The sequence below is a fragment of the Oncorhynchus nerka genome, linkage group LG22 (assembly GCF_034236695.1).
Source record: "Oncorhynchus nerka isolate Pitt River linkage group LG22, Oner_Uvic_2.0, whole genome shotgun sequence".
Lineage (NCBI taxonomy): Eukaryota > Metazoa > Chordata > Actinopteri > Salmoniformes > Salmonidae > Oncorhynchus > Oncorhynchus nerka.
The window spans coordinates 41,972,952-41,996,929 of record NC_088417.1 but is presented as its reverse complement, the minus strand read 5'-3'; the positions used below and the strand labels follow the sequence as shown (position 1 = coordinate 41,996,929).

The window sequence follows — 23,978 nt, the reverse complement described above, 5'->3', positions numbered from 1 at the left end:
AAGGTCATTTTTATTTATTTTATTTGACCTTTATTTAATTATTCTTATTTTCAATTACGGTCTAGGAACAGTGGGTTAACTGCCTTGTTCAGGGGCAGAATGACAGATTTTTACCTTGTTAGCTCGGGGATTCGATTTTGCAACCTCTCGGTTACTAGTCCAACGCTCTAACCACTAGGCTACCTGCCGCCCAAGGCATGCCTCATAATATATGAAGTAAAACGACCAGGTTTCAAACAAATGAAGTAAATGTTTTCAAAATGCATACTGCCTCCAGCTCACATTGTAAAGTGGTGGGTGACGTGCTGTTAGCCTGCCTATCGTTGCCTATAAACCTGTCGGGTGAAAAGGAGGCGCGCTTCAATTACCAGGTGAGAAAAAATAAATATAGAGAAGCTCTGTTTTTAACATGTATTTGTGGATACATTTGTTGCGCAATGACTGAGCATCGGCACATTTTTCTCCAGCAGCAACGAGCTGAGAAGCTGCAGCAGCAACTCTAGCGGTCTGACAAGCGATATTCCCCTCAAAATAGGCGTGCGCGATAAATAACGAAAATACACAGGCTGATAAGCATGACTGTCAAATGCATTTCCATCAACTGATATTTCCATCAATGAATAAAAAGCATTATTTTGAAGTCAATTTGGCCGCAATGTTTTTTTATTGGCTTTTCATTATTTCATTTTTATCTGTCAATTACTGGCTAACGGAAACCCTGGTGGGGTGGTATGTGAACCAGTACCCTTTTGGCACAGGCTCAGAAGACTGTCGAGGACAGCTGGGCTACGGCTGGAGGCCTGAGGGAGGAGGGGAGGTGCAAGAAAGACGATCAACATGCCAACAAGGTGAGACTAACTTTACCCAGAAGGCCTGGGTGAAGGGTGGAGTGTGGTTCATCACGACACACCCCTGCTTACCGCTCTCTTCTCATGCCAAGAAACATGTTTCTTCATATGACTTGCTACATACCTTAGATACTATGATTACATACCATAACATGACCAAACTTCAGCTGTCAGAATATCGCAGATAAACATTATGATAAAAATAAACTATAGACGGGGATTAAAATGATCGCAAAAAAAAATCAAACATATTTCGACAGGAAAAATCTCAGGGAGTCATGACAAGAACCAATGGTAATCATCCTGGGTACACAGGTCATGGAACCCAGGGGTCCTCATTCTAACTCTAATGCACAGCCACAATGCAAGAACAGCTGCAGGCAATATATAGGTTAAGCACTCCCAGAAAAGCCCCATGGCCTAGTAGTAGAGCTTATAGGTCTAACCACTGTTGCATTAAGATAAAAACAAATAGCTCAAAATACAATAAAGACCCCTAATACAAACTAAGCTTGGGAAAAAAACTACAATATTGACACAAATTGTAGCCTCTCATGTACATGCATCTATGCAACACCCTAAAACGGTGACAGGTACGAGAGCGGCCTAATGTCTTTATGTCAGCTCATTAAATCCTTGGTAATTTACAGCTTTAGCAAAAATGGCTGCTGTTCACACATGTAGCTAGAATATAGAATTGACACAATGACGGTAGAATACATTAATACATAAATGAAGGAAGGAAACGTGCAAGAAAGACAGAAGAGCCCAGCCCAGTTGCCCCGCCTGGCGCTGTCCCTATACTCACTGTAGGATGTTGGGACCAGGGGTGCAGTAGCTCCAAACTCTTCCAGGGACACTGACTGACTGACTGATAGAGTCCACACATTGGGACACTCTCCCTCCCTCTCGCCTGCACCCCTCCCACTCCCCTCCTATCCTAAGTTTAAAATAACGGCCAGCTGTCCCCCTTTACCCACCTCCTCCAATCAGTCCAGCGACTTCGAGCTTTTTACTGAAACAGGTACCAACCATTTTGGCTGAATCATTTCTCTTCTATTTCCTCCATCCAGCATTCCAGCTAATGATGTGAAAGGCAGCCTTCAGTTTTTCTTTGTGTCCTCACCCTTCGATTCATCTCAGTTTCTTCTTGAAACGATGTCTTCAAGCCAAGGTAGACGGATCCATTGACATGGTGTGCATGATGAAACAAATGGATCTTGTTTTGGAATGTAGCATCTCATCATATCACAGAAGTGAATGGAATGGTTCCATTCCATTGTAGAGGCAATCGATTCTTTGGGCCCAAGGCGTTGGTGAGGAAGGCAGGACTCAGGGTTGTGAACATCGGGAGGGGATGGGGGCACATTCTCCCCCTAGCCTCCAGAGGCACCTGCTTGGCCTCTGGCCACAGAGGGTTTCCCGGGAGATAAACAGGGTGGATTCCACAGGGAGTTCTATTCTGGGCCCACAGGGACCATTTCCAAGATAGTCAGCAGACAATTCCAGGCATTTCACAGCCTTAGTCAAGGTTCACAGGTCTTATAAGAGGTCTACTATAAGAGTTACCTTTCAAGTAAACTAATTCCTATATATTTCTTACTTACCCTGTTGACCTTCTGGAGAGCGGTGGTGGGCAGTGCGGCCAGCGTCCGGTAGTCCAGTTTCAGAGGCCCAGTGCCCAGGTTCTGAGGGAAAGGGGAAGAGGGTGGAGTGTCAGACATAGTGGGGGAAAACGACTTCCCTCTCATGTGTCACTCTGTAAGGAAGCAACTTCATCATTACATAAATATGCATTGAAGCGCAACAGGTTGCAAAACATCTCAGAGGCTATAGTAAAATCCTCTGGAGCTGTCCACCTCTCTGACAGGGAGGCAGTTGGTTGAGCTGAAGACTCTGAGGCCCAGGGGGTACCGGTCTCACCTCTGTCTCCTCTTCTAGCAGGCGAGTATCCTCCTCACGCTCCAAGCGCATGCGCTCCTTCACAGAGAGGACGGGGGAGGGGAGGACACCCAGCCACACAGATAATGGAAAACAGGGGATGACATGAATGCAGGTGAAATGGGATAAAAGACAAACGAGATGGAGGAATTAAGTGGAGGTTGGGTGAGTGGAGATGGGAGTGGTGTATGGACGACCCAGACATTATGAGGGGAGGGAGGCAGAGAAAGGGTAGAAGAAAAGAGAGTAGGGGGGAGAAAGGATAGAATCCACACACATTAGAAAAGGGCTCTGTTTATTTGCCACAGTAGCAGAAAAGCATGCGAGGTAGGACTTGGCTACATAGTCTCACTCACCACCTTCTCCATCTCTTCTCTCTCCCACTGGGACGTCTCTCGCACCATCTCCACCTCCTAGGAAATAGATTTTAGGCCAAAATGTTTCATATTAAAAGTGATCTACTCCGTTTTCCCATGTGATTAGTATGTGTGTGTGTGTGTGAGAGAAAGTCTGTGTGTGTGTGTGAGAGAGAGTCTGTGTGTGTGTGTGAGAGAGAGTCTGTGTGTGTGTGTGTGAGAGAGTCTGTGTGTGTGTGAGAGAGTCTGTGTGTGTGTGTGTGAGAGTCTGTGTGTGTGTGTGAGAGAGTCTGTGTGTGTGTGTGAGAGAGTCTGTGTGTGTGTGTGAGAGAGTCTGTGTGTGTGTGTGAGAGAGTCTGTGTGTGTGTGTGAGAGAGTCTGTGTGTGTGTGTGTCTGTGTGTGTGTGTGTGAGAGAGTCTGTGTGTGTGTGTGTGTGTGAGAGAGTCTGTGTGTGTGTGTGTGAGAGAGTCTGTGTGTGTGTGTGAGAGAGTCTGTGTGTGTGTGTGAGAGAGTCTGTGTGTGTGTGTGAGATAGTCTGTGTGTGTGTGTGTGTGTGTGTGTGTGTGTGTGTGAGAGTCTGTGTGTGTGTGTGTGTGTGTGAGAGAGTCTGTGTGTGTGTGTGTGTGTGTGTGTGAGAGAGTCTGTGTGTGTGTGTGTGAGAGTCTGTGTGTGTGTGTGTGAGTCTGTGTGTGTGTGTGTCTGTGTGTGTGAGAGAGTCTGTGTGTGTGTGTGTGTGTGAGAGAGTCTGTGTGTGTGTGTGTGTGTGTGTGAGTCTGTGTGTGTGTGTGAGAGTCTGTGTGTGAGTGTGTGAGAGTCTGTGTGTGAGTGTGTGAGAGTCTGTGTGTGTGTGAGTGTGTGAGAGTCTGTGTGTGTGTGAGTGTGTGAGAGTCTGTGTGTGTGTGAGTGTGTGAGAGTCTGTGTGTGTGTGTGAGAGTCTGTGTGCGTGTGTGTGAGAGTCTGTGTGTGTGTGTGTGTGTGTGTGTGTGTGTGTGTGTGTGTGTGTGAGAGTCTGTGTGTGTGTGAGTGCGAGTACCAACGTAATTCTACACTCAGGTTTTTCTCCCAAGCACCGGACACCATCCACTGAAGCCTGAGTGCAGACCCTCACACTGGCTGTGTGTCATATTATTCTCACCTTCTGTAGGATGTCCATCTCCTCGGGACTCAGGTCTCGGTCTATAGAGGAGATGCTCTCCATGCTGTTCTTACGCACGATGCCTGCGGCAAACGGGTTGGCAATGATGCCCGGTGACGCCTGAGATTAAACAAAGACGCGCTATTAACATGGCATCCGATTTGGATCGGACTCTGTATCTAGAGATCATTTCAACATGGAATGGATGTTAATCCGTTTCCCTCACCTCTACAGAGGCAGCGTTGCCAGGGTCGAAGCCGTCACACACCAGCATGACCAGGGTGTCTCCCACGGCGCGGAGCACGCGTACAGCCTCCGTGTGGGTCATGCCCAGCAGGCTGTGGTTACTCACCTCCAAGATCCGCATGCCCACAAGCAGACGGCCATCCCTGGCCGCCGCACCGCTGGAGCTCACCTACAGGGGGTGATGCAGGGATGGGGGGGTTAAGAGGAGTCAATATATCAAAGGAGGTCATTCATTGGCCGTATTCCAAGGGGAATAGAATGACAAGGTGGGTTCCAGGTACCTTGGATATGAAAATGCCCTCATCGGTGGCGTCGAAGGGGTTGCCAGCGTGGCCCTTGGCACCGCCGCGGATGCTGATGCCCAGCTTTTCTCCAGGCTGCTTCTGGATCACTATCTCCTGTATTGGGACACATAGATCAGAAGATGGGACTGGTTGGGGTGTGTGTGTGTGTGTGTGAAGGGACAGAAGCTGTGTGTGCACGTATGTGTGTCTACTGTGTAGGCCTATTTCCGTGAACACGTGGGTTTAAGAGACGTCACCTCCATCCCGGGAGGCGAGGGGTCCCTGCTCACCAGCATGCGGATCTCCTGCTTGTTGTAAAGCAGGGCTTTAACAGCCTCCTGGTGGGTGGCGTGGCGCAGGTCGATGGTGTTCACCTCCAGTATCCTGTCCCCCACCCGCAGCCCACTCTGACACGCCAAGCCATGGGGGATCACCTAGCACAGGCAGGCGAGGGTGAAATACACAAACCCGGGAAAATGAGAGAGAGGGAGTGAGCGCGACAGAGAGGCCAAGAGAGACAGAGAGATGAAGCCTTTTGGATTGAGAGAGAGAGAGAGGGAGCAAGAGAGAAACCTTAGAGATGAAGACGCCAGGCTCGTTGATGCCGAACGGGTGACTGGCGTGATCACTGCCTCCCACGATGCTCAGTCCCAGGGGGCCGCCCGCTTTCACCAACGCCACTTCCTGTCAGGAGAGGAAGTGAAGCTACAGTGTTGTTTCATTTGAGGGACATGGTTCTACGATATGGGCTCTACAAATACAGTATCAGGAGACATGAGAGGAATTCGGGAAAACATCAGTGTCCCAAATACACTCAATCTTTAAGTCAATAACTTCTATTAGACAAGGAACACAAACTATCCATGGATCTACTATATCTACTTGAAGACATGTATGAGATAAGACATAGGCCTAAGCTCTAAGTCAATGGAACAGACTCCAGGTCTTGCTGCATTTCACTGGGCCCCACTACACCATCCTAGGTTTATTATGCTATGTCAGGACTAAGCATTCGTACCTTGCACCATCTTTTCTTGAGCTGTAGAGCATTCGAGATAAAAGCCTAATGTAAAGGTATTAAAACTAAAGTTAATCTGAAGCTTGAATGCTCCATCATGGTAACTTACCACTATCCCCATAACATAGTACTATACCATTTGTCCACCCGCTTCGTTCGCTCCCTTCGTCTCACCTCGATGGGGTATTCGTCCTCCAGCGGCTGGCTCAGGTGGTTCCCGTGGGGCAAGAGGCTGGAGTCGTCGTTGCCCTCTTCCTGGTCGGGTGAGTCAGAGGGCTCTGGAGGTGGGGGGGAGTGGGCGCGGGCACGGGACAGGCCCGGGGAGCCCCCTGGGGTGCCCGGCTCAGCCTGGTCACGCTCCACCAGGAGAGCAATGGTGGGAGAGGTGCCGGTAAGCAGCGCTACTGCCTGGTCATGCCTGGCCTCGGTCATGTCTACGCCATTGATCTGGATCGAACGGCACAACCAATGAGGGCAGGCGTCAGTAGGCTGACTGACTAAACACAGTGTGCAACACTCAGGACTAGAGGTTCAGTGAGGGAAGAGAGCTATGTGTTCGGGGGTTGGAACCGGTTCAGGGAACAGAAAACCGGAAAATACTGACATTTTTTGAAGAACAGAACCAAGGACGAAAGTGATATATACTGTTCTGGAAAATAACTTATTTTAAAAGCACAGGAACCGGTTAATAACTAAATGTTACATTTCAGGCATATTGTCCAGTGTCAAAAAAGAAAGAGAAAAAAAGCCATCGCTGTCACTCAAACTTATTTCAATGTCTACCTGCCAGCTGAAAATCTTTGCCAGTGTGTATGTGTGTGTGTAGGCTACCTGCCTCTCCCTTCCCTCCGAAGCATGCATAGTCTACTGTAGCTACTGACGTTACAGGTATGATTAATAAATTAGGGAGATATTTTTAAATCGAGAACAATGGATTCACTTTTTCTATGCTAGTTAAGGACAGTATAGTTATCAAGTTTCACATTGGACTTATTAACTACAAAAAAAGGTAAAACGTGTTTTCATTTTGGTGTTGCTAGCTTGCTGACTAGCTCTGGTCTAGCTCTCGATAGCTCTAGGCAGTATTATGTGTAATGTCATGGAACTGAGAGTCATGACCAAGGGCTAGCTCTGGTCTAGCTCTCGATAGCTCTAGGCAGTATTACGTGTAATGTCATGGAACTGAGAGTTATGACCAAGGGCTAGCTCTGGTCTAGCTCTCGATAGCTCTAGGCAGTATTACGTGTAATGTCATGGAACTGAGAGTCATGACCAAGGGCTAGCTCTGGTCTAGCTCTCGATAGCTCTAGGCAGTATTACGTGTAATGTCATGGAACTGAGAGTCATGATCTAGAGCAAGCTCTGGTCCAACATTAGTTAAGCAAACACTGAAGTTCAAAGACACTCAAAGTTCCTTCATAGAAGTCGCTCAGTGAGTGAGTTAATCTGAAGCTTGAATGCTCCATCATGGTAACTTACCACTAGATATCATTCTGTGGGTATAATTCTGTGGGCCTAACATAGATAACGCATGTCATAACAAAAAGATGCCCAGTGCTCTCCTCACTCTCAATTTCAGTTGCAAGTCGCACCCTCCACTACACTTGTCTGTCAAATGCATGTACATGGCTTACCGGCTCCATAACAAGCTGCTCTATTCCATTTGTCAACAAATTTAAGCTAAATAAAAATGACAAAAATAAACATTCAGGGGCTTAAAAAGGAACAGAAAGAAAAAATATAAACCATGACTTATTTTTGGTTAGAACCGCTTCATAACTTTATTTTGCTGTTCGAAATAGTGGAACGGAATGAAATAAATAGTGGTTCTGTTTAGAACAAAACGATTGGAAAATAATTTGAGTTCCAACCCCTGGTTTAGACTCATATCCTTATTGTTTAGAAGCACATCACGTTGCCATAAAGCTGTATATTAGTACTATCATAAAGTAACTCAATCATTGCTCAATATAGTACATTGAGACGTACAGCAACAAAGTAAGCCAGAGTGGGTGAGTGAGTGATATCTGAAGAGACCAGGAGCCAATACCCATACAGAAGAAGGGAGGCGGGAGGAGAATGGAGGAGCAGAGGGCAAGCTAGCAAGGAGCTTCTTCAGGAACTTCTGCATGTTAAGCCTTTCTCCAATGTCCAAAGTCTTGAATGTAGTCCTACAAGTCCTGTCAATGCAATAAACTATACAGTATTTTGGACGTTGGCCAATCTGACTTATGTTTATGCCATCCGTTTGCGATTGCTCACTGAAAATACAGAGAGCAACGTCATATGATGGACTGCCAAAGAATGGGCTGAACTTGAGTCAGCAAACAGAGTTATCAATACTTTTCTACAGCTCCAGCCTCAGTGCTGCTCCTAGACCTAGCTCTTGTCCTTTACACATTTTAAACTATTCTCTTGCTTTACAGAGGGCATTTGAGGATGGACTGCAGTCTGTAAACTTTCCTAAAATGTAGAACGAGGTCCTGATACCTCTGAGGGGTGAGGGACAAAAAAGCGGGCTGTGTCATTGGTCCTCTTGTCCGAGAGACAAACAGAAGCCAGCACTGACCATAGAGTACCGGCTCTTACCGTTGGCTGAAAAGCTTACTGCGGCTGCTGCTATGGTAATACATGCGGTTACCACAGAGGCTCCGCCCACACACCCAACAAAACACCCACCACCACCAAGCAGACACATTGAGCATTAGTTGTCATGCAGGGAGAGGGAGAGTGAGAGAGCAGGTTCACAGAGAGGGAGAGAGAGAGAGCGCACGAGAGAGAGATAGAGAGCGAGCGGAGAGGAGAGAGAACGAAAGCGCAGGAGAGAAGCCGAGAGACCAGAGGAACAGAATCATTCAGGAAGCCATTTTAGGATTTCCCTCACATAGGAGGGGGAAGAGGCAGGGGAGAGAGAAACGGTTATGACACACAAGAGGACACTATTTCACACGGCACACAAACGTAACTAAGGGATTAGCGAATGTTCTCCCCAATTTCGATCTCATCTCATCGCTGCGTCCACCGAAACAGGTACCGTGCCCCCAAACCGTGCTTCTTAACACCCACCCGCTTGCAGGTCAGCCTGCAGGCGGCCGGACCGCCACAGAGTCGCTAGAGTGCAATGAGCCAAGCAACTAAATCAATCATTTGAAACCTTGCTTATATTTGTATACAAACTCCCTCTAACGCTTGAGAATACTTGAAAACAGATTTCCAAAAGTAATAAAAAAATAAAAATAATAAAAGAGTTCAGTTTACTTGAGTGGCCTGCACAGTCCCCAGACCTCAACCCAATAGAGCATCATTGGGATGAGATGGAATGGGTTGTTAGCAGCTTGAATGTACCATATTGTGAGTTTGATGAGATTACTCTCCACGTTATTTAACGTGTGTGTGCTTGGTTGGTGTGTTTGGCATGAAGTTCACACAGACCGAGCTCTGGTCCAGAGAGCAAGAGAAGAACATGGGTGGTGTCTCAAATAGCACCCTATTCCCTATATAGTGCACTGGTCAAAAAGGGATAGGGTGCCATTTGGGATGCCTCCATGGGGCTTAAACAGAGGAGTGGAGGGGTACTCACGGTGATGACCCTGTCCCCTACTCGGAGTGTGCAGTCTCTGTGGGCCGCCCCTCCCTCTGCGATCCGCGAGATGTAGATCCCCTGCAGACGGACACGTGGCACAAGAGTCCGTTCATAATGTCATCCTGTCTATGTCCTAAATGGCAGCCTATTCCCTATATAGTGCACTATACGGCTCTGGTAAAAAAAAGTAGTGCACTATGTAGGGAATAGGGTGGCATTGGGGATGCAAGCCCATGTCTGTGCACATCATCTTGGTTCTAATGAGTGTCTAATATGAGTGCATGAAATTGAGATTGAGATCAGAAATGATTCACACCCCTTAACTTTTTCACATTTTGTGGTGTTAAAGCCTGAATTTAAAATATATTACATTTCAATTGTTTTGTCACTGGCCTAAACACAATACCCAATAGTGTCAATGTGGAATTATTTATTTTGAAATTTTACAAAATTAATAAAAAATGAAAAGCTGAAATGTCTTGAGTCAAGAAGTAAAGCCACCGTGCTTCTACACCTGCATTGCTTTTAGGCTGGGTTTCTGTACAGCACTTTGGGACATCAGCTGATGTAAGAACGGCTTTATAAATACATTCGATTTGATTTGATATTTAACCCCTTTGTTATGGCAAGCCTAAATAAGTTCAGGAGTAAAAATGTGCTCGTCACATAATACGTTGCATGGACTCACTGAGTGTTTAATAATAGTGTTTAACATGATTTCTGAATGACTACATCATCTCTGTACCCCACACATACAATGATCTGTAATGTCCCTCAGTCGAGCAGTACATTTCAAACACAGATTCAACCCCAAAGACCAGGGAGGTTTTCCAATGTGTACCCAACATCTCTGTACCCAACACATACAATGATCTGTAATGTCCCTCAGTCGAGCAGTACATTTCAAACACAGATTCAACCCCAAAGACCTTTGTCTCGCAAAGAAGGGCACCTATTGGTAGATGGCCAAGCATTTTTTCCCCAAAAGCAGACATTGAATATCCCTTTGAGCATAGTGAAGTTATTAATTACACCTTGGATGGTGTATCAATACACCCAGTCACTACAAAGATACAGGCGTCCTACCTAACAATTGCTCAGGGATTTCACCATGATGCAAATAGTGACTTTAGAACAGTTACAGAGTTTGATGGCTGTGATCAGAGAAAACTGAGGATGGATCAACATTGTAGTTACTCCACAATAATAACCTAACTGACAGTGTGAGAAGGAACATAAATACTCCAAAACATGCATCCTGTTTGCAACTAAAGGCACTAAAGTAATACTGCTAAAAATGTGTCAAAGCAATTCACTTTTTGTCCTGAATAAGAAGTGTTGCATTGGATTTGTCCCAAACATATTAGTGAGTACCACTATCCATATTTTCAAGCATAGTGGTGGCTGCATCATGTTATGGGTATGCTTGTAATCGTTAAGGACTGGGGAGTTTTTCAGGATTAAAAAAAGAAACGGAATGGTGCTAAGCACAGGCAAAATCCTAGAGGAAAACCTTGCTTTACAACAGAGACTGGGAGACAAATTCACACTTCAGCAGGACAATAACCTAAAACACAAGGCCAAATCTACATTGGAGTTGCTTACCAAGAAGACAGTTTTGACTTAAATCTACTGGAAAATATATGGCAAGACCTGAAAATGATTGTCTAGCAATGATCAACAAACATTTTGACTGATCTTGAAGAATTTTGAAAAGAATAATGGCCAAATATTGTTCAATCCATGTGTGGAAAGATCTTGGAGACTTACCCAGAAAGACTGACAGCTGTAATTCCTTCCCGGCGCACCAGGAGAGCTGTGGCTAATTCAAGTGTGCCTACTGCGCTGGCCAATCAGATAGCTCAAATCACTGTGGCTACAGCTCCCACAGCAAATGTTGATACTACATGAGATTTCATACATTTTAAAACCATGACCAGACAGAGACATTCTCAACAACAAAAAATGTGCATGAAAACAAATCGTCTCTCGTTGAATGACTTCAAAGACTTTATTGAATAATCCCAACTGTTGACCAGTCACAGACAAAGAAGCGTAGACTTTAGCTATCGACTTAGTCTGGTGCAACAGGTCTGCAATGCCCCCTGCTAGTTAAATCAGTCAGTCTACTCTGGGAGAGGGCTTACCAGGGGATGTCCAATAATGATGACCTCACCCAGCCAGGACTTAATATAGTCTAGCGGTCTTATTCAGTCACTAGTCTACCGCTACCCTCAATTGTTTGTTTGGGCTCGTTAAGTAGTATTTATGCGGCAGGATCTCAGCACAAGAATAACTTAAGTACATGGACTTCACAGGAGGTTGGTGACACCTTAATTGAGGAGGGCAGGCCCATGGTAATGGCTGAGGTGGAATGATACGAAATACATCAAACGCATGGTTTCAATGGGTTTGATGCCATTCCATTTGCTCTGTTCCAGACATTACTATGAGCCACCCTCCCCTCAGCAGCCTCCACTGTTGTACTTATGGTTCAGCTCCTAAATTCTAAACTATCATGCACAGGGGCAGACAAAGTGCAGGCCTACTCCTAACCCATCTCAACAGAGATACCATCCATTCTAGAAAAAGGCAGACTTACAGACTCCAGCGATAAGTGTGCATCTCGGTTTCTCTCCAAGGGCTCCCCGAGCTGTGTGTGTGTGTGTGTGGTGTGCGTGTTTGAGAGCGGTGTTTGCACAGGACATGTAGCCATGAATGTAGCCAATGCAGTGGCCCAAAAATACCCCCTGGCCCCTCCCGTCCCAGTTACACAGGACCTATCAGGTGTCAAGGCTCGCTATTCACATCTCTGTCTCCTTGGTGATGGCTGTAAACGCTGGAACCGGAAAATGGGTTGTCAGAATGAGGGGTTGGGGGGGAGACTATGACTCGGCATAATACAGAAATAAATAGGAAATCCACGAATCCTGAATCTTAAACTCTCCCTCTAATGCTGTAGCTAGCGCAGTTAGAGGTATCGTGTCGTTGACTTGAGAAGTGGGACAACCTGACACCACATACATAAAGGGGTTTCACTACTAAGACCAGGAGGATGAAATATTAATCAGGTCTGAACAACACCCAATATTCCTACACCACTCTGTTGTACATTGAGGGATGTGTGTGTGAATCTCAGTGTCTACTGTACACACTAGGGATGTGTGTGTGTTCAGCTCACCATGTCCCCTGTGCGGTAGGCTGTGGAGCCTTTGCCCCCGGCAATGCTGAAGCCCAGACCTTTGTCATTGCGGACCAGGCAGGCAGACAGCCTGTGTCGGAAGCCTGCGGGGGAGCCTGCCTCAATGCAGAAGGGAAGGCCACTGGCCCGTCTCTCCCGGGGGAAGTAGTCGTCCTCGGGCCTTAGCGGTGTGGTGGTGATGGCGTTCTCCGGCTCCACCATGTGCTCCCGGAGGACGCTCATGGAGACGGCGGCACCCGAGCTGCGCAGGGCCTCTACCGCCGTGTGGTGCTCTGCCCCCTGGAGAACCACACCGTTCACCTGAGAGAGAGGGCGGGAGGGAGCGGAGATCATGGTTCTCTCTACAGTCAAAAGGCCTGTTCATGGACCTTGACCATGAATGCACCATGGCTGCAAACAGGCATAAGAATGGGCACCCATACGCTTATCAAGCACGCACATGCACACACTTTACCTCTAGGAGTTTGTCTCCCACTTTGACCCCAGCCTGCGCTGCAGGGCCCTCTTCAGACACCCTGGAGATGAAAATTCCCTTGAGGGACAGACAAGACAAGTACACAGTCACAAGTCTCAATCAGTCCCCAGCATGTGTCCAAAATAATACCATCTTCCTATGCAGTGCACTATTTTGACCAGGGCACTGGTTCCCTATAGAGAATTTGGGACACAATCCATCTGTACATTTAGGAGTCTCCACAGCTGTCCTCGGCCCTCACCTCATCATCCCCCTTGTAGGGTGTGGATCCCTGTCCTCCGGCTATGCTGATGCCCAGGCCCCCAGTTTGACGTAGAATGGTCAGGGTGTGCTGGAAACGGAGGAGAGGGGGTCAGCGCACTGAGCGGAGTCGCCCCATACAACAGCCCTATCCTCAGACAGGACAGGAAGGAGGAGGGCTCACCACACTCCACTTGACACAATTGTTTTTAACAAGATGATACTTTTGGGTCAAATGTCAATTTGAAGGTTGCTGCATATTGTGATGAACCAACTGATAATGTGATTACGTGTAGTGTTGATTGGACAGTAAATGGATTTAATTGACTATTTATTCAAATTAAGTCATGTGGAGTGGGTGAACCCCCTGGTCTCTACACTGGTCTCAGGGCTAAACTCAACTCAAGTGTATGTCGAATGAGAAAAGGCATGAGTCTTGCCTTCCATCTCTCCGTACAGAGAGTAGCTACAGTGACTTATTAAAAAGGTGGCCATTTTGGAGTAGAAATATCATTAACGGTAGTACTAAACAAATTACCCATCATATCACAAGGCATTGACATTAGCCCAAAGACGCACAGTGAAACGACTCGACACACACGTAATCCTTTTGACATAAAACATGAAGGCTAGTTTCAGACACTGAGGTGAGACACAATACTCGGTCATGGAACAGTCACATCAAAGGTGGTGTGTGGGTCTGAACTGGATGTGTGAATGCTGTCCGCGCAAGCCATGCAGAGTGGGAGTAAGTGGGGGATGAGGGTGAAATATAAGTGGGAGAGAAAGAAGAGGAAAGAAATAGTGAAGTGAAAGAGTGCTGTGTTCTGGGGTGGGGGAGAAGGGAGTGGAGGTTCATTCCAGTGTGTCGTTGTCAAAAGGCTCCGTTCTCACAAACTCGTTGTCACCGTTGCAGAACGCTCATGCAACAACGGGCAGCGCAGATGCACAATATGCACGTACCAACCATTCCATAGGCATCCTCACCAGAAATGCAGACCCAGTCACCAAGGCCAACTATCACTCCTCCATAACCAAAGCCACCAACATAAAATAATCAGTAGGTTGTATCTTATCTTATTAGTTAAGTATGTGCTACCACCCAATGACACTATTCAATCCTTTCAAAGTAATACACATTTAAATAGTAGACCTGTATAGAAATATTGTACGAAATGAATCAAAATCCAAGCGTCATCATCTCCCATCTAGACTACTGCAATCCTGTTGGCTGAGCTCCCTGCTTGTGGCATCAAACCACTGCAATTGATCCAGCACATCGCAGCCTTCCAAGTTCATCCATGTGACCCCGTCCCTCCACACACTCCACTGTCTTCCAGTCGAAGCAAAGGGAACTGCCCCTCCCTATCTTCAGGCTATGCTCAAACCCTACACCCCAACCCGAGCGGTCCTTTCCGCCACATCTGGTCTCTTGGACCTCCCACACCTACGTTGGGTCAGCTCCCACTCAACCCAGTCAAAGCTCTTCTCTGCCCTGGCAGACCAATTGGATAACCAGTTTCCGCGACGCTAGGACAGCAGAGTCCCTGCCCATCTCCTGAAAACGTCTGAAACCCAACCCTCCAAAGAATATCTTAGAATATCCACCCTAAAAATAAATATGTATATATACACACACTGAACAAAAATATAAACGCAACAAGCTTATTTCTCTCAAATGTTGTGCAAACATTTGGTTACATCCCTGGTGAGCATTTTATTTCAACCACCTGACAGGTGTGGCATATCAAGAAGTGAATTAAACAGCATGATCATTACACAGGTGCACCTTGTGCTGGACACAATAAAAGGCCATTCAAATGTGCAGTTGTGTCACAACACAATGCCACAGATGTCTCAAGTTGAGGGAGTGTGCAATTGGCATGCTTACTGCAGGAATGTCCAACAGAGCTGTTGGCAGAGAATTGAATGTTAATTTCTCTACCATAAGCCACCTCCAATGTCGTTTAACAATACATCCAACCGAACTCACAACCGCAACAGTGTAACCACGCCAGCCCAGGACCTCCATATCTGGCTTCTTCACCTGCGGGATTGTCTGAGACCAGCAACTTGGACAACTGATGTATTTATGTTTGTAATAAAGCCCTTTTGTGGGGAAAAACTAATTCTGATTGGCTGGGCCTGGCTCCCAAGTGGGTGGGCCTATGCCTTCCCAGGCTCACCCATGGCTACGTCCACGCCCGTCATGCGAAATCCATAGATTAGGGTCTAATGAATTTATTTCAATTTATTGATTTCCTTATATGAACTGTATGTAACTCAGTAAAATCATTGACATTTTTGCATGTTGTGTTTATATTTTTGTTCAGTATACATTTTCCTACAAGCACCGACTTTGCTGATAACTATTTTATTGAGGGAAAATGTACTTGCGTCAACTGTGATATGTGGTTGTCTCACTCAGCTATCTCAAGATGAAGGCACTAATTGTAAGTCGGTCTGGATAAGTAGAAATGAAAAATGACTAAAATGTCAATTAAATTCAACCACAATTCGTTGAAGTGCTCCCCACAATAAATGACACAGTAGTGCCAGTAGTTTTGTGTCAGGCGTTCACATATCTTAGTGTGTCATCTTAAAGCTTCATTTTAAAATGGGGTCACGTGAGAAAAGGTGTGCTTGGTTCATAGGACCAGGGTTACGTCAGTAACCTCCAGTAGCCGCCAGACACAGCTGTAATAAACAACGTGGTTTTCTTCCTACAAATGTGGCTTCATCTTTTGAATGCTTTAATCTACAACATATTATGACCCCATCACTGGCGTACTGTTTGCATCTAGTATGCCCACAAGCCGTTAGAAAGTAGTGGACAAGACCAGGCACTAAATCAGACTGGTGGGGAAATAACGTCAATGATGTTCTTTCCTACACAGAATATCATACAACATCATTACCTGATGACTTTCTGAACTTCGCAATACCTTTCTGATGCATTTCAGTCACTTCAAACCATACCGTCTTCAGATTGAAATAATGTCAAAAATACTTTGACTAATGTTCAAACTTAGGCATCAAACAGCATCACGGTTCTGGTCTAATGCTTCTAAAAATGTTAGGCATAACTATGTTCCTGGAGAGCTCAACTAGTGGTACACCTCACAGATTATGGTGTATGTTCTGTTGGTGCAACTGTCATAGCCCAAATTAAAATAGTAAACACTGACTGTTTATTTCAGAACTTTGTTTTACGTGGTAGAGTCCCGAAAACATTTGGTTTTCAAAATAGGGATCGCTGGCCAAAAGAAGTTTGGGAACCCCTGGTCTATTAACTAATTTACTACCTGGTGATGTCACCAGGCAGACTAAAACTTCTTCCCACAACAACAAAAAAGGTGACATTTCAGGTGGTAATTTTCACATTATTATTCCAACCTTAGTGTGGAAATCTATATTAAAACACAGGAAAATCGTGTTTTTGACTGCACTTAAGTTCTTGATAAGTTGCTTTGTGGTTCTTGAGCTATTCAGCAGTGCAAACCGTTTAGCAAAGTGCTTACCCTCTGGACTAAAATGTCTGGAAAGAGCCAGCGTGTTCCTTTGTCATATCATGATAGATGTAGGGCGTGGTACCATGATGAGAAAGAACAGCATTTTATTTTTTGATAATACACATACATGTTCTCACAAATAAATCCTTCAACTACTTTAGATGGTTTAGATACCTTTAACAAAACACATTTCTCCGGGTTAGAAGTTGCAATGTGTGTCCCAGATCCTGCTGGACACACCGGTTGAGTAAATGTAAAACCTGAAAGATGGTGCTGAAAGAAGATGGACCTCCTCCATCACAGACAGCAGCACCAGCAACCTCATTCACTCACTCAAGGGCCACACAGCTTGAACAGGATGATGAAGAACGGGAGAAGGACGAGCAACAGCGTGGTAGAACTTGAGAATGGGGTAGGGCGTCATTGATGGGTAAACACTTGTTTACCAATTACATAGAACTTCTTCATTACAATTGTATAACCATATTGTTTTATATTCGGAAAGTATTCAGACCCCTTGAATTTTTCTACATTTTGTTACATTACAGCCTCATTCTAAAATGTATTAAATAGTCCCCCCCCCCTCAATCTACACACAATGCACCATAATGACAAAGCAAAAACTGGTTTTTAGAAATTTGAGCAAATGTATTAAAAAAAATATACTGAAATATCATAATTACTTAAGTATTCAGACCTTTTCAGTATTCAGACACCTGTATTTGGGGAGTTTCTCCCATTATTCTCTCAAGGACATCCAAAGACTTGTCCCAAATCCACTCCAGCATTGTCTTGGCTGTGTGCTTAGGGTCATTGTCCTGTTGGAAAGAGAACTTTCGCCCCAGAGATCCTGAGCACTCTGGAGCAGGTTTTCATCAAGGATCTCTATACTTAGCTCCGTTCATCTTTCCCTCATCCTGACTAGTCTCCCAGTCCCTGCTGCTGAAAAACATTCCCACAGCATGATGCTGCCACCACCATCCTTCACTGTAGGGATGGTTCCAGGTTTCCTCCAGACGTGATGCTTTTGGCAAAATCCAAGCGGGATGACATGTGCCTTTTACTGAGGAGTGGCTTCAGTCTGACCACTCTACCATAAAGGCCTGATTGGTGGAGTGCTGCAGAGATGGTTGTCCTTCTGGAAGGTTCCCCCATCTCCACAGAGGAACTCTGGAGCTCTGTCAGAGTGACCATCGGGTCCTTGGTCACCTTCCTGACCAAGGCCCTTCTCCCCCAATTGGTGGTTCCGCTGTGTTCTTGGGGACCTTCAATGCTGCAGACAATTTTTTGGGGTACCCTTCCCTAGATCTGTGCCTCAACATAATCCTGTCTCTGAGCTCTACAGACAATTCCTTCGACCTCATGGCTTGGTTTTTGCTCTGACATGCACTGTCAACTTTGGGACCTTATATAGACAGGCGTGTGCCTTTCCTTTCCAAATCATGTACAATCAAATGAATTTAAAACAGATTGACTCCAATCAAGTTCAAGGATGATCAATGGAAACAGGATGCCCCTGAGCTCAATTTCAAGTCTCATAGCAAAGGGTCTGAATACTTATGTAAATAAAGTATCCGTTTTATTTATATATATATATATATATATATTAGAGGTCGACCGAATAATCGGAATGGCTGATTAATTAGTGCTGTTTTCAAGTTTTCATAACAATCGGATATCGGAATTTTGGGGCGCCGATTTGCCCATTCTTTTTTTCTTTCTTTTTACACCTTTATTTAATCTTTATTTAACTAGGCAAGTCAGTTAAGAACACATTCTTATTCTTTCAATGACGGCCTAGGTTAACTGCCTCGTTCAGGGGCAGAAAGACAGATTTTCACATTGTCAGCTCGGGGGATCCAATCTTGCAACCTTACAGTTAACTAGTCCAATGCTCTAACCACCTGCCTCTCGTTGCACTCCACAAGGAGACTGCCTGTTACGCGAATGCAGTAGAAGCCAATGTAAATTGCTAGCTAGCATTAAACTTATCTTATAAAAACAATCAATCATAATCACTAGTTAACTACACATGGTTGATGATATTACTAGATATTATCTAGTGTGTCCTGTGTTGCATATAATCTGACTGAGCATACAAGCATACAAGTATCTAAGTATCTGATTGAGCGGTGGTATGCAGAAGCAGGCGCGTACACATTCATTCAAACAGCACTTTCGTGCGTTTTGCCAGCAGCTCTTCGTTGTGCGTCAAGCATTGCGCTGTTTATGACTTCAAACCTATCAACTCCCGAGATGAGGCTGGTGTGACCGAAGTGAAATGGCTGGCTAGTTAGCGCGCGCAAATAGCGTTTCAAACTTCACTCGCTCTGAGCCTTGGGGTGGTTGTTTCCCTTACTCTGCATGGGTAACGCTGCTTCGATGTGTTGGCTGTTGAGGTTGTGTTGCTGGTTCGAGCGCAGGGAGGAGCGGAAGCTATACTGTTACACTGGCAATACTAAAGTGCCTATAAGAACATCCAATAGTCAAAGGTTAATGAAATACAAATGGTAGGGAAATAGTCCTAATACTTATTTTCCACCATAATTTGCAAATAAATTAATTTAAAATCCTACAATGTGATTTTCTGGATTTTTTTTAAAAAATTTTGTCTGTCATAGTTGAACTGTACCTATGATGAAAATTACAGGCCTCCTCTTTTTAAGTGGGAGAACTTGCACAATTGGTGGCTGACTAAATACTTTTTTTGCCCCACTGTACATACAAACATACATACATACAATCATTTATAAAAACCTGTTTTCACTTTGTCATTACGGGGTATTTTGTGTAGATTGATGACTTATTTTTGTTAAATATTTTAGAATAAGGCTGTAACGCACCAAAATGTGGAAAAAGTGAATAGGTCTGAAAACATTCCCAATGTACTGGATATGACTTAAATCCTATAACCCTTTGACCATATAAAGTGTTACTCCTGCATCCTCCCCTTTAAGTTCTACTACACTGGCGATCCGATGGAGAGTTGTGGTGGGCATTTCTCTGGGCGATTGGCTTGGATTAATCATTGATTTATGTGAGTTATTGTTTGTCACCCCCCCCCCCCCCCCCCCCAACTGAGAGCTAGCGGGTGGGTGAATGGGTGAGTGGGAGAAGGAGAGAGAACAAGAGTGGATGGAGTGAAAGAGAGTAGGTACAGACCTCTTCCTCCTCAATTCGAGCAGGCTCAATCAGGAGATTATTGACTTGATCAAATGACACCCCCTGTTAGGACAGGAACCAGCGAGAGGCATGCGGATTAGTGAGGCCAAAGTAACTAATATGCACACAAGCATACTCTAACCAAATCCATTCAAAAACAGAAGAAAAATGCACACACTTCAAAATAACACACACACACCACGCATTCATTCAGCCACTGGGATAAACCCCAAAAGTTCATATACACTATTGTATAGTGTGTTAAGTAAGGACATTTATTATGGCCAATTTGATTTCCAGTGGAGGTCCTTTGAACAATGGCAACACCAGTCACACACATCACTCACTCCCCAGCCACCAGAGGCAGATGCAGGCAGGGGTGGAAACTCGAGACCCAGAATAAGGCGAGCTACAGGCCACACAGGGACGGCAGCTTGTGTGCAGAAAGAGAAATGGGGGAAAGAAAGCAGTGGCTCCCAAAGCAACGTTCCCTCCAGCCTATAGACAGACACCACAGTAAACCCTTTGACCTGTGTAATACACGTTCTAATGTGCAGTAGTCTTTCTCAGATTTAGTTGCACTTGTCAATCATTCAACAACCCCCAAAAAAAACAGATTATATAAAAATTCTAAATCAGCCATTAAGCAATAACAAATCAATTCCAGATCTAGACAGCCTTGTAAAAATAGTGGCTAGATGTGTAAAATGCTAATTGCTCTAAGCCATTGATGCGTTGTTATCTTTTCATTCATTTTTTAAGATTGAAATCTGCTGCAGAATTGTTCGAAAATAGGTTGTTATGTAGGTGCATACCGCACTCCAACAATACTTCATGAATGAAATCAGTTTGTATGGGTCTCAACATTTCCACCTCTGCCAAGACAAATTCCGGATGGTCTGCAGATTAACAGGCATAGACTCGCACATACACGATATCACACACACACACACACCCCGCAATCATTCTCCGCATATTAGGTAGCAGCTCTAGTGGTGATTACGATTAATAATCCATTTGAAAAAAATTGCCTTAGAATCATACATTTCAGGAGCCCTGGTGTACACTTTTACACAAATATAGGAAGGCAGGTCAGGGAGAAGTCATTAACCAATTAAAAACAGAACAGGAAACAGCAAATGATATGGTGAGAAGCATAGTACTGAGGTAGGTGGGCAGACAGAGGCATGGTGCAGGGGACTTTATGGCAGGGGGCCAGCAGGGGGCGTCTGGTGCACAGCTGACGGGGTGGGGATTCGTCATTTGATAGACAATCACTTGATACTAAAAGATTTTATCACTGGCATTATTGACAACTGGTCCAAGAGAGCCGGCAAACTTGACGCGAGAGCTCAGAGCAGCCACAAGAGGGAGCTCCACTCTGAGTTGACTGGGAAGTGTGTGGGTAAACACATGAGTACATCCAAAATGGCACCCTATTTCCTTTGTAGTGTATGACTTTGACCAAGACCCATTGGGCTCTGGTCAAAAGAGTGCACTATAAATGGAATAGGGTGCCATTTGATACACAAATAGGACTAAAGGGGTGAAATGTGTCCACGTTTTAAGCATTTAAACAACTCACACTGGATTTGGTTTGTGCTGGTTGTCCATTTGTAAACTGTCAGTCTGTTTGATGACATCTACAAACATTTATCAAATGTTGTTAATGAGAAAGTCCACTCTTGTTAGTTATTATATGTCTTGTCCTGTGAATGTCTGAGAGAATCCTGCTTGTGTGGGACAGAGAGAGCAACGTAAAAGCACCTGAGTGCAAACTATAAGACTCCCGGCAAACATTCCTGTAAACAAATCGTTTTTCCTATGCAGGGCAACATGACATGCAATGTAATCTCCTTCTCAATCCAATCCAGTGCCAGCAGACTGAATGCAGGTTGCAGGGTGACAAGACTGGGGGCTTCTACGCATCTGTGTGTCTTGGGTGTGCATCGAGGCGAACAGGCCACTGACATGTAAGGATGAATAGAACTGGTGTGCAAAAGCTTTATTCAACTGTCTGTCAGCTTCATTAGGGCAAAAAACACTAAAGGAAAACGAGTCCATGGTAGTCCTGGCTAATTTGAAATTGGGATACATGGTTAGGGCGCTAAGTTTTTCGTGACCAGGTGGCCCCAGTTAGTGTAGTCAACTTATCAGAAGGAGTAAAAAACTTGGGTCTCTAAACACGACAACTACATAATAACATGATAGTGAGTGTGTACAGACCTGCCAACCTTGAATAATTTTTATGAGTACCACTTCAGCACGGCGGAGGGACCCCCGGACCTGCGGACCTCACGACGGCGCTCGCAACACCCAAACTGCTCAAATCACAAATGCACCTTTTTTTTGCCTAATAATGATGTTGGCAGAAGACCGCCTCAGTATGAACGGTACGCAGTAGACTTACACGTACTTGGTAATTAGCTGCTAACTAGAAGGTACAATCAAAGCTCTCCCCAGGATTCTCTGACGAGGTGGTGCTGATGTATGACTAAGGTTGGGTAGGGTGGAGGTCCGGAGGGGGGTCAGTCAACTTCCCCCTCAGGAAGTAGGAGCATTTTTGCATTATTAAAAAAACCTGTAACTGCCATGTCCTGAACCCTAGTCTTAAATGATCAAACAATGTAACCAATACAAAGTCTCGTCTTTGATCCTAAATAAAATTTAAATGGTCTCAATGACCACTTGCATAATTTAGGGGTAATGATTATTGTAATTAACAGGTGTCTTTGTGTGAATAGTCTAGTGAAAATGTAAAACGGGCTTCTTCATTTTGTTTGGGAAGAAAATTTGGAATTACTCAATCATCCAACATAGTAGTCTAGCTTACTGTAGGTTACATGGAATATGAAACTGAACTAGGCCTACAAGAGCTTGTTCCAGATCTCCATCCCTGACCTCATCCATCCAGTTAGGTCTGACTACTAGGCCATTCAGCAACATGCCTGGTTGTCGTTGGTGACCTGACTATTATCTCAGCAGCCTGCTGGTGACACACAGCTATATCAAGAGGACCAATCAACAACTGATTCATGAACAAAGGTCTTTTAACCTTTAAGTCCAACATAGCTTTCTGTGAAGGACGGTTTTAGCGGAAGAGTTCGCTCTGCCATGTTTGTTTCCATCAACACAGCGACGTGCACTGAACTACCGTGACTACATACCTTCACCGTAATGATGCCTAATGTGATTGATTAACACACACAATTTGGAAAATACAATCGCGCGCATAGAATTGCGTGCACAGTATGCAGAATTTGTGCAGGTTGGCAGGTCTGGTGTACGTTTTAGTTTTGTACTACAGCCCTACTCACTATGAACTATGTAGCATGTATAGTAATTGTGTTTCCTACCCACCGTCCCCTGACCCCCCCCCCTCGAGCCCAGTTTACCTTGACCGGCTGCAGGGAAGAGTTGACATGAAGCAGACTCCTCTCTTCCTGCTTTGGCTCTTCTATTCTGTTGTGGCGCTGTGGAGTAACCATACACTCCTCCTCTTCCTCTTCCTCCTTCTCGGGGTCAGGGTGGTGCGAGGTGGGGTGTTGGGCCAGGTGTGCGTCGGGGCTGAAGCCCTGCAGTAACGCGGCCACCGCCTCAGGTTTTGGTAGCTTGGTAATCTTGAAGTGCTTCTTGTAGTGCGGCGTGTCCTTCCTGATCAGACGCTGCTTCTCCGTAGGGAACTGGGGCCTCTGTTCCTCTAGGTCGCTGCATGGGACCCCGTCCCCACCCTCCTCGTCCTCACCGTCCTCATTCCCACCCTGGTATATGGGCTCCTCTGCAAAGTGTACCGTGGGCTGGCGGAAGAAGGGAAAGGATGGTGTGAGTGACGGGAGAGAAAGAAAGAGCAGAGGGGAACCGATCGTATTGAAGACAAGGATCCGTCTCACTGGTCATGGTTATTTAGTTTACCCGACCAGGAAAAAGTGTAGAACTAGGGTACAGAGTTTTCCTAGCCACGAAACGCCAGGTCTT

General features: G+C 45.3%; 1 protein-coding gene across 1 annotated transcript in view; it reads right to left on the bottom strand.

Annotated features, from left to right (window-relative positions):
• Positions 1-23,978, bottom strand: part of LOC115105190 (protein scribble homolog) — a 134,791-nt gene that overhangs the window by 33,379 nt on the left and 77,434 nt on the right. The window contains 15 exon segments of the mRNA XM_065007162.1: positions 2,452-2,536; positions 2,772-2,828; positions 3,146-3,202; positions 4,282-4,401; positions 4,508-4,696; positions 4,809-4,925; positions 5,069-5,245; positions 5,385-5,495; positions 6,004-6,276; positions 9,410-9,490; positions 12,594-12,914; positions 13,069-13,146; positions 13,331-13,420; positions 20,004-20,066; positions 23,399-23,800. Coding sequence (XP_064863234.1) covers positions 2,452-2,536; positions 2,772-2,828; positions 3,146-3,202; positions 4,282-4,401; positions 4,508-4,696; positions 4,809-4,925; positions 5,069-5,245; positions 5,385-5,495; positions 6,004-6,276; positions 9,410-9,490; positions 12,594-12,914; positions 13,069-13,146; positions 13,331-13,420; positions 20,004-20,066; positions 23,399-23,800 — 2,221 coding nt within the window.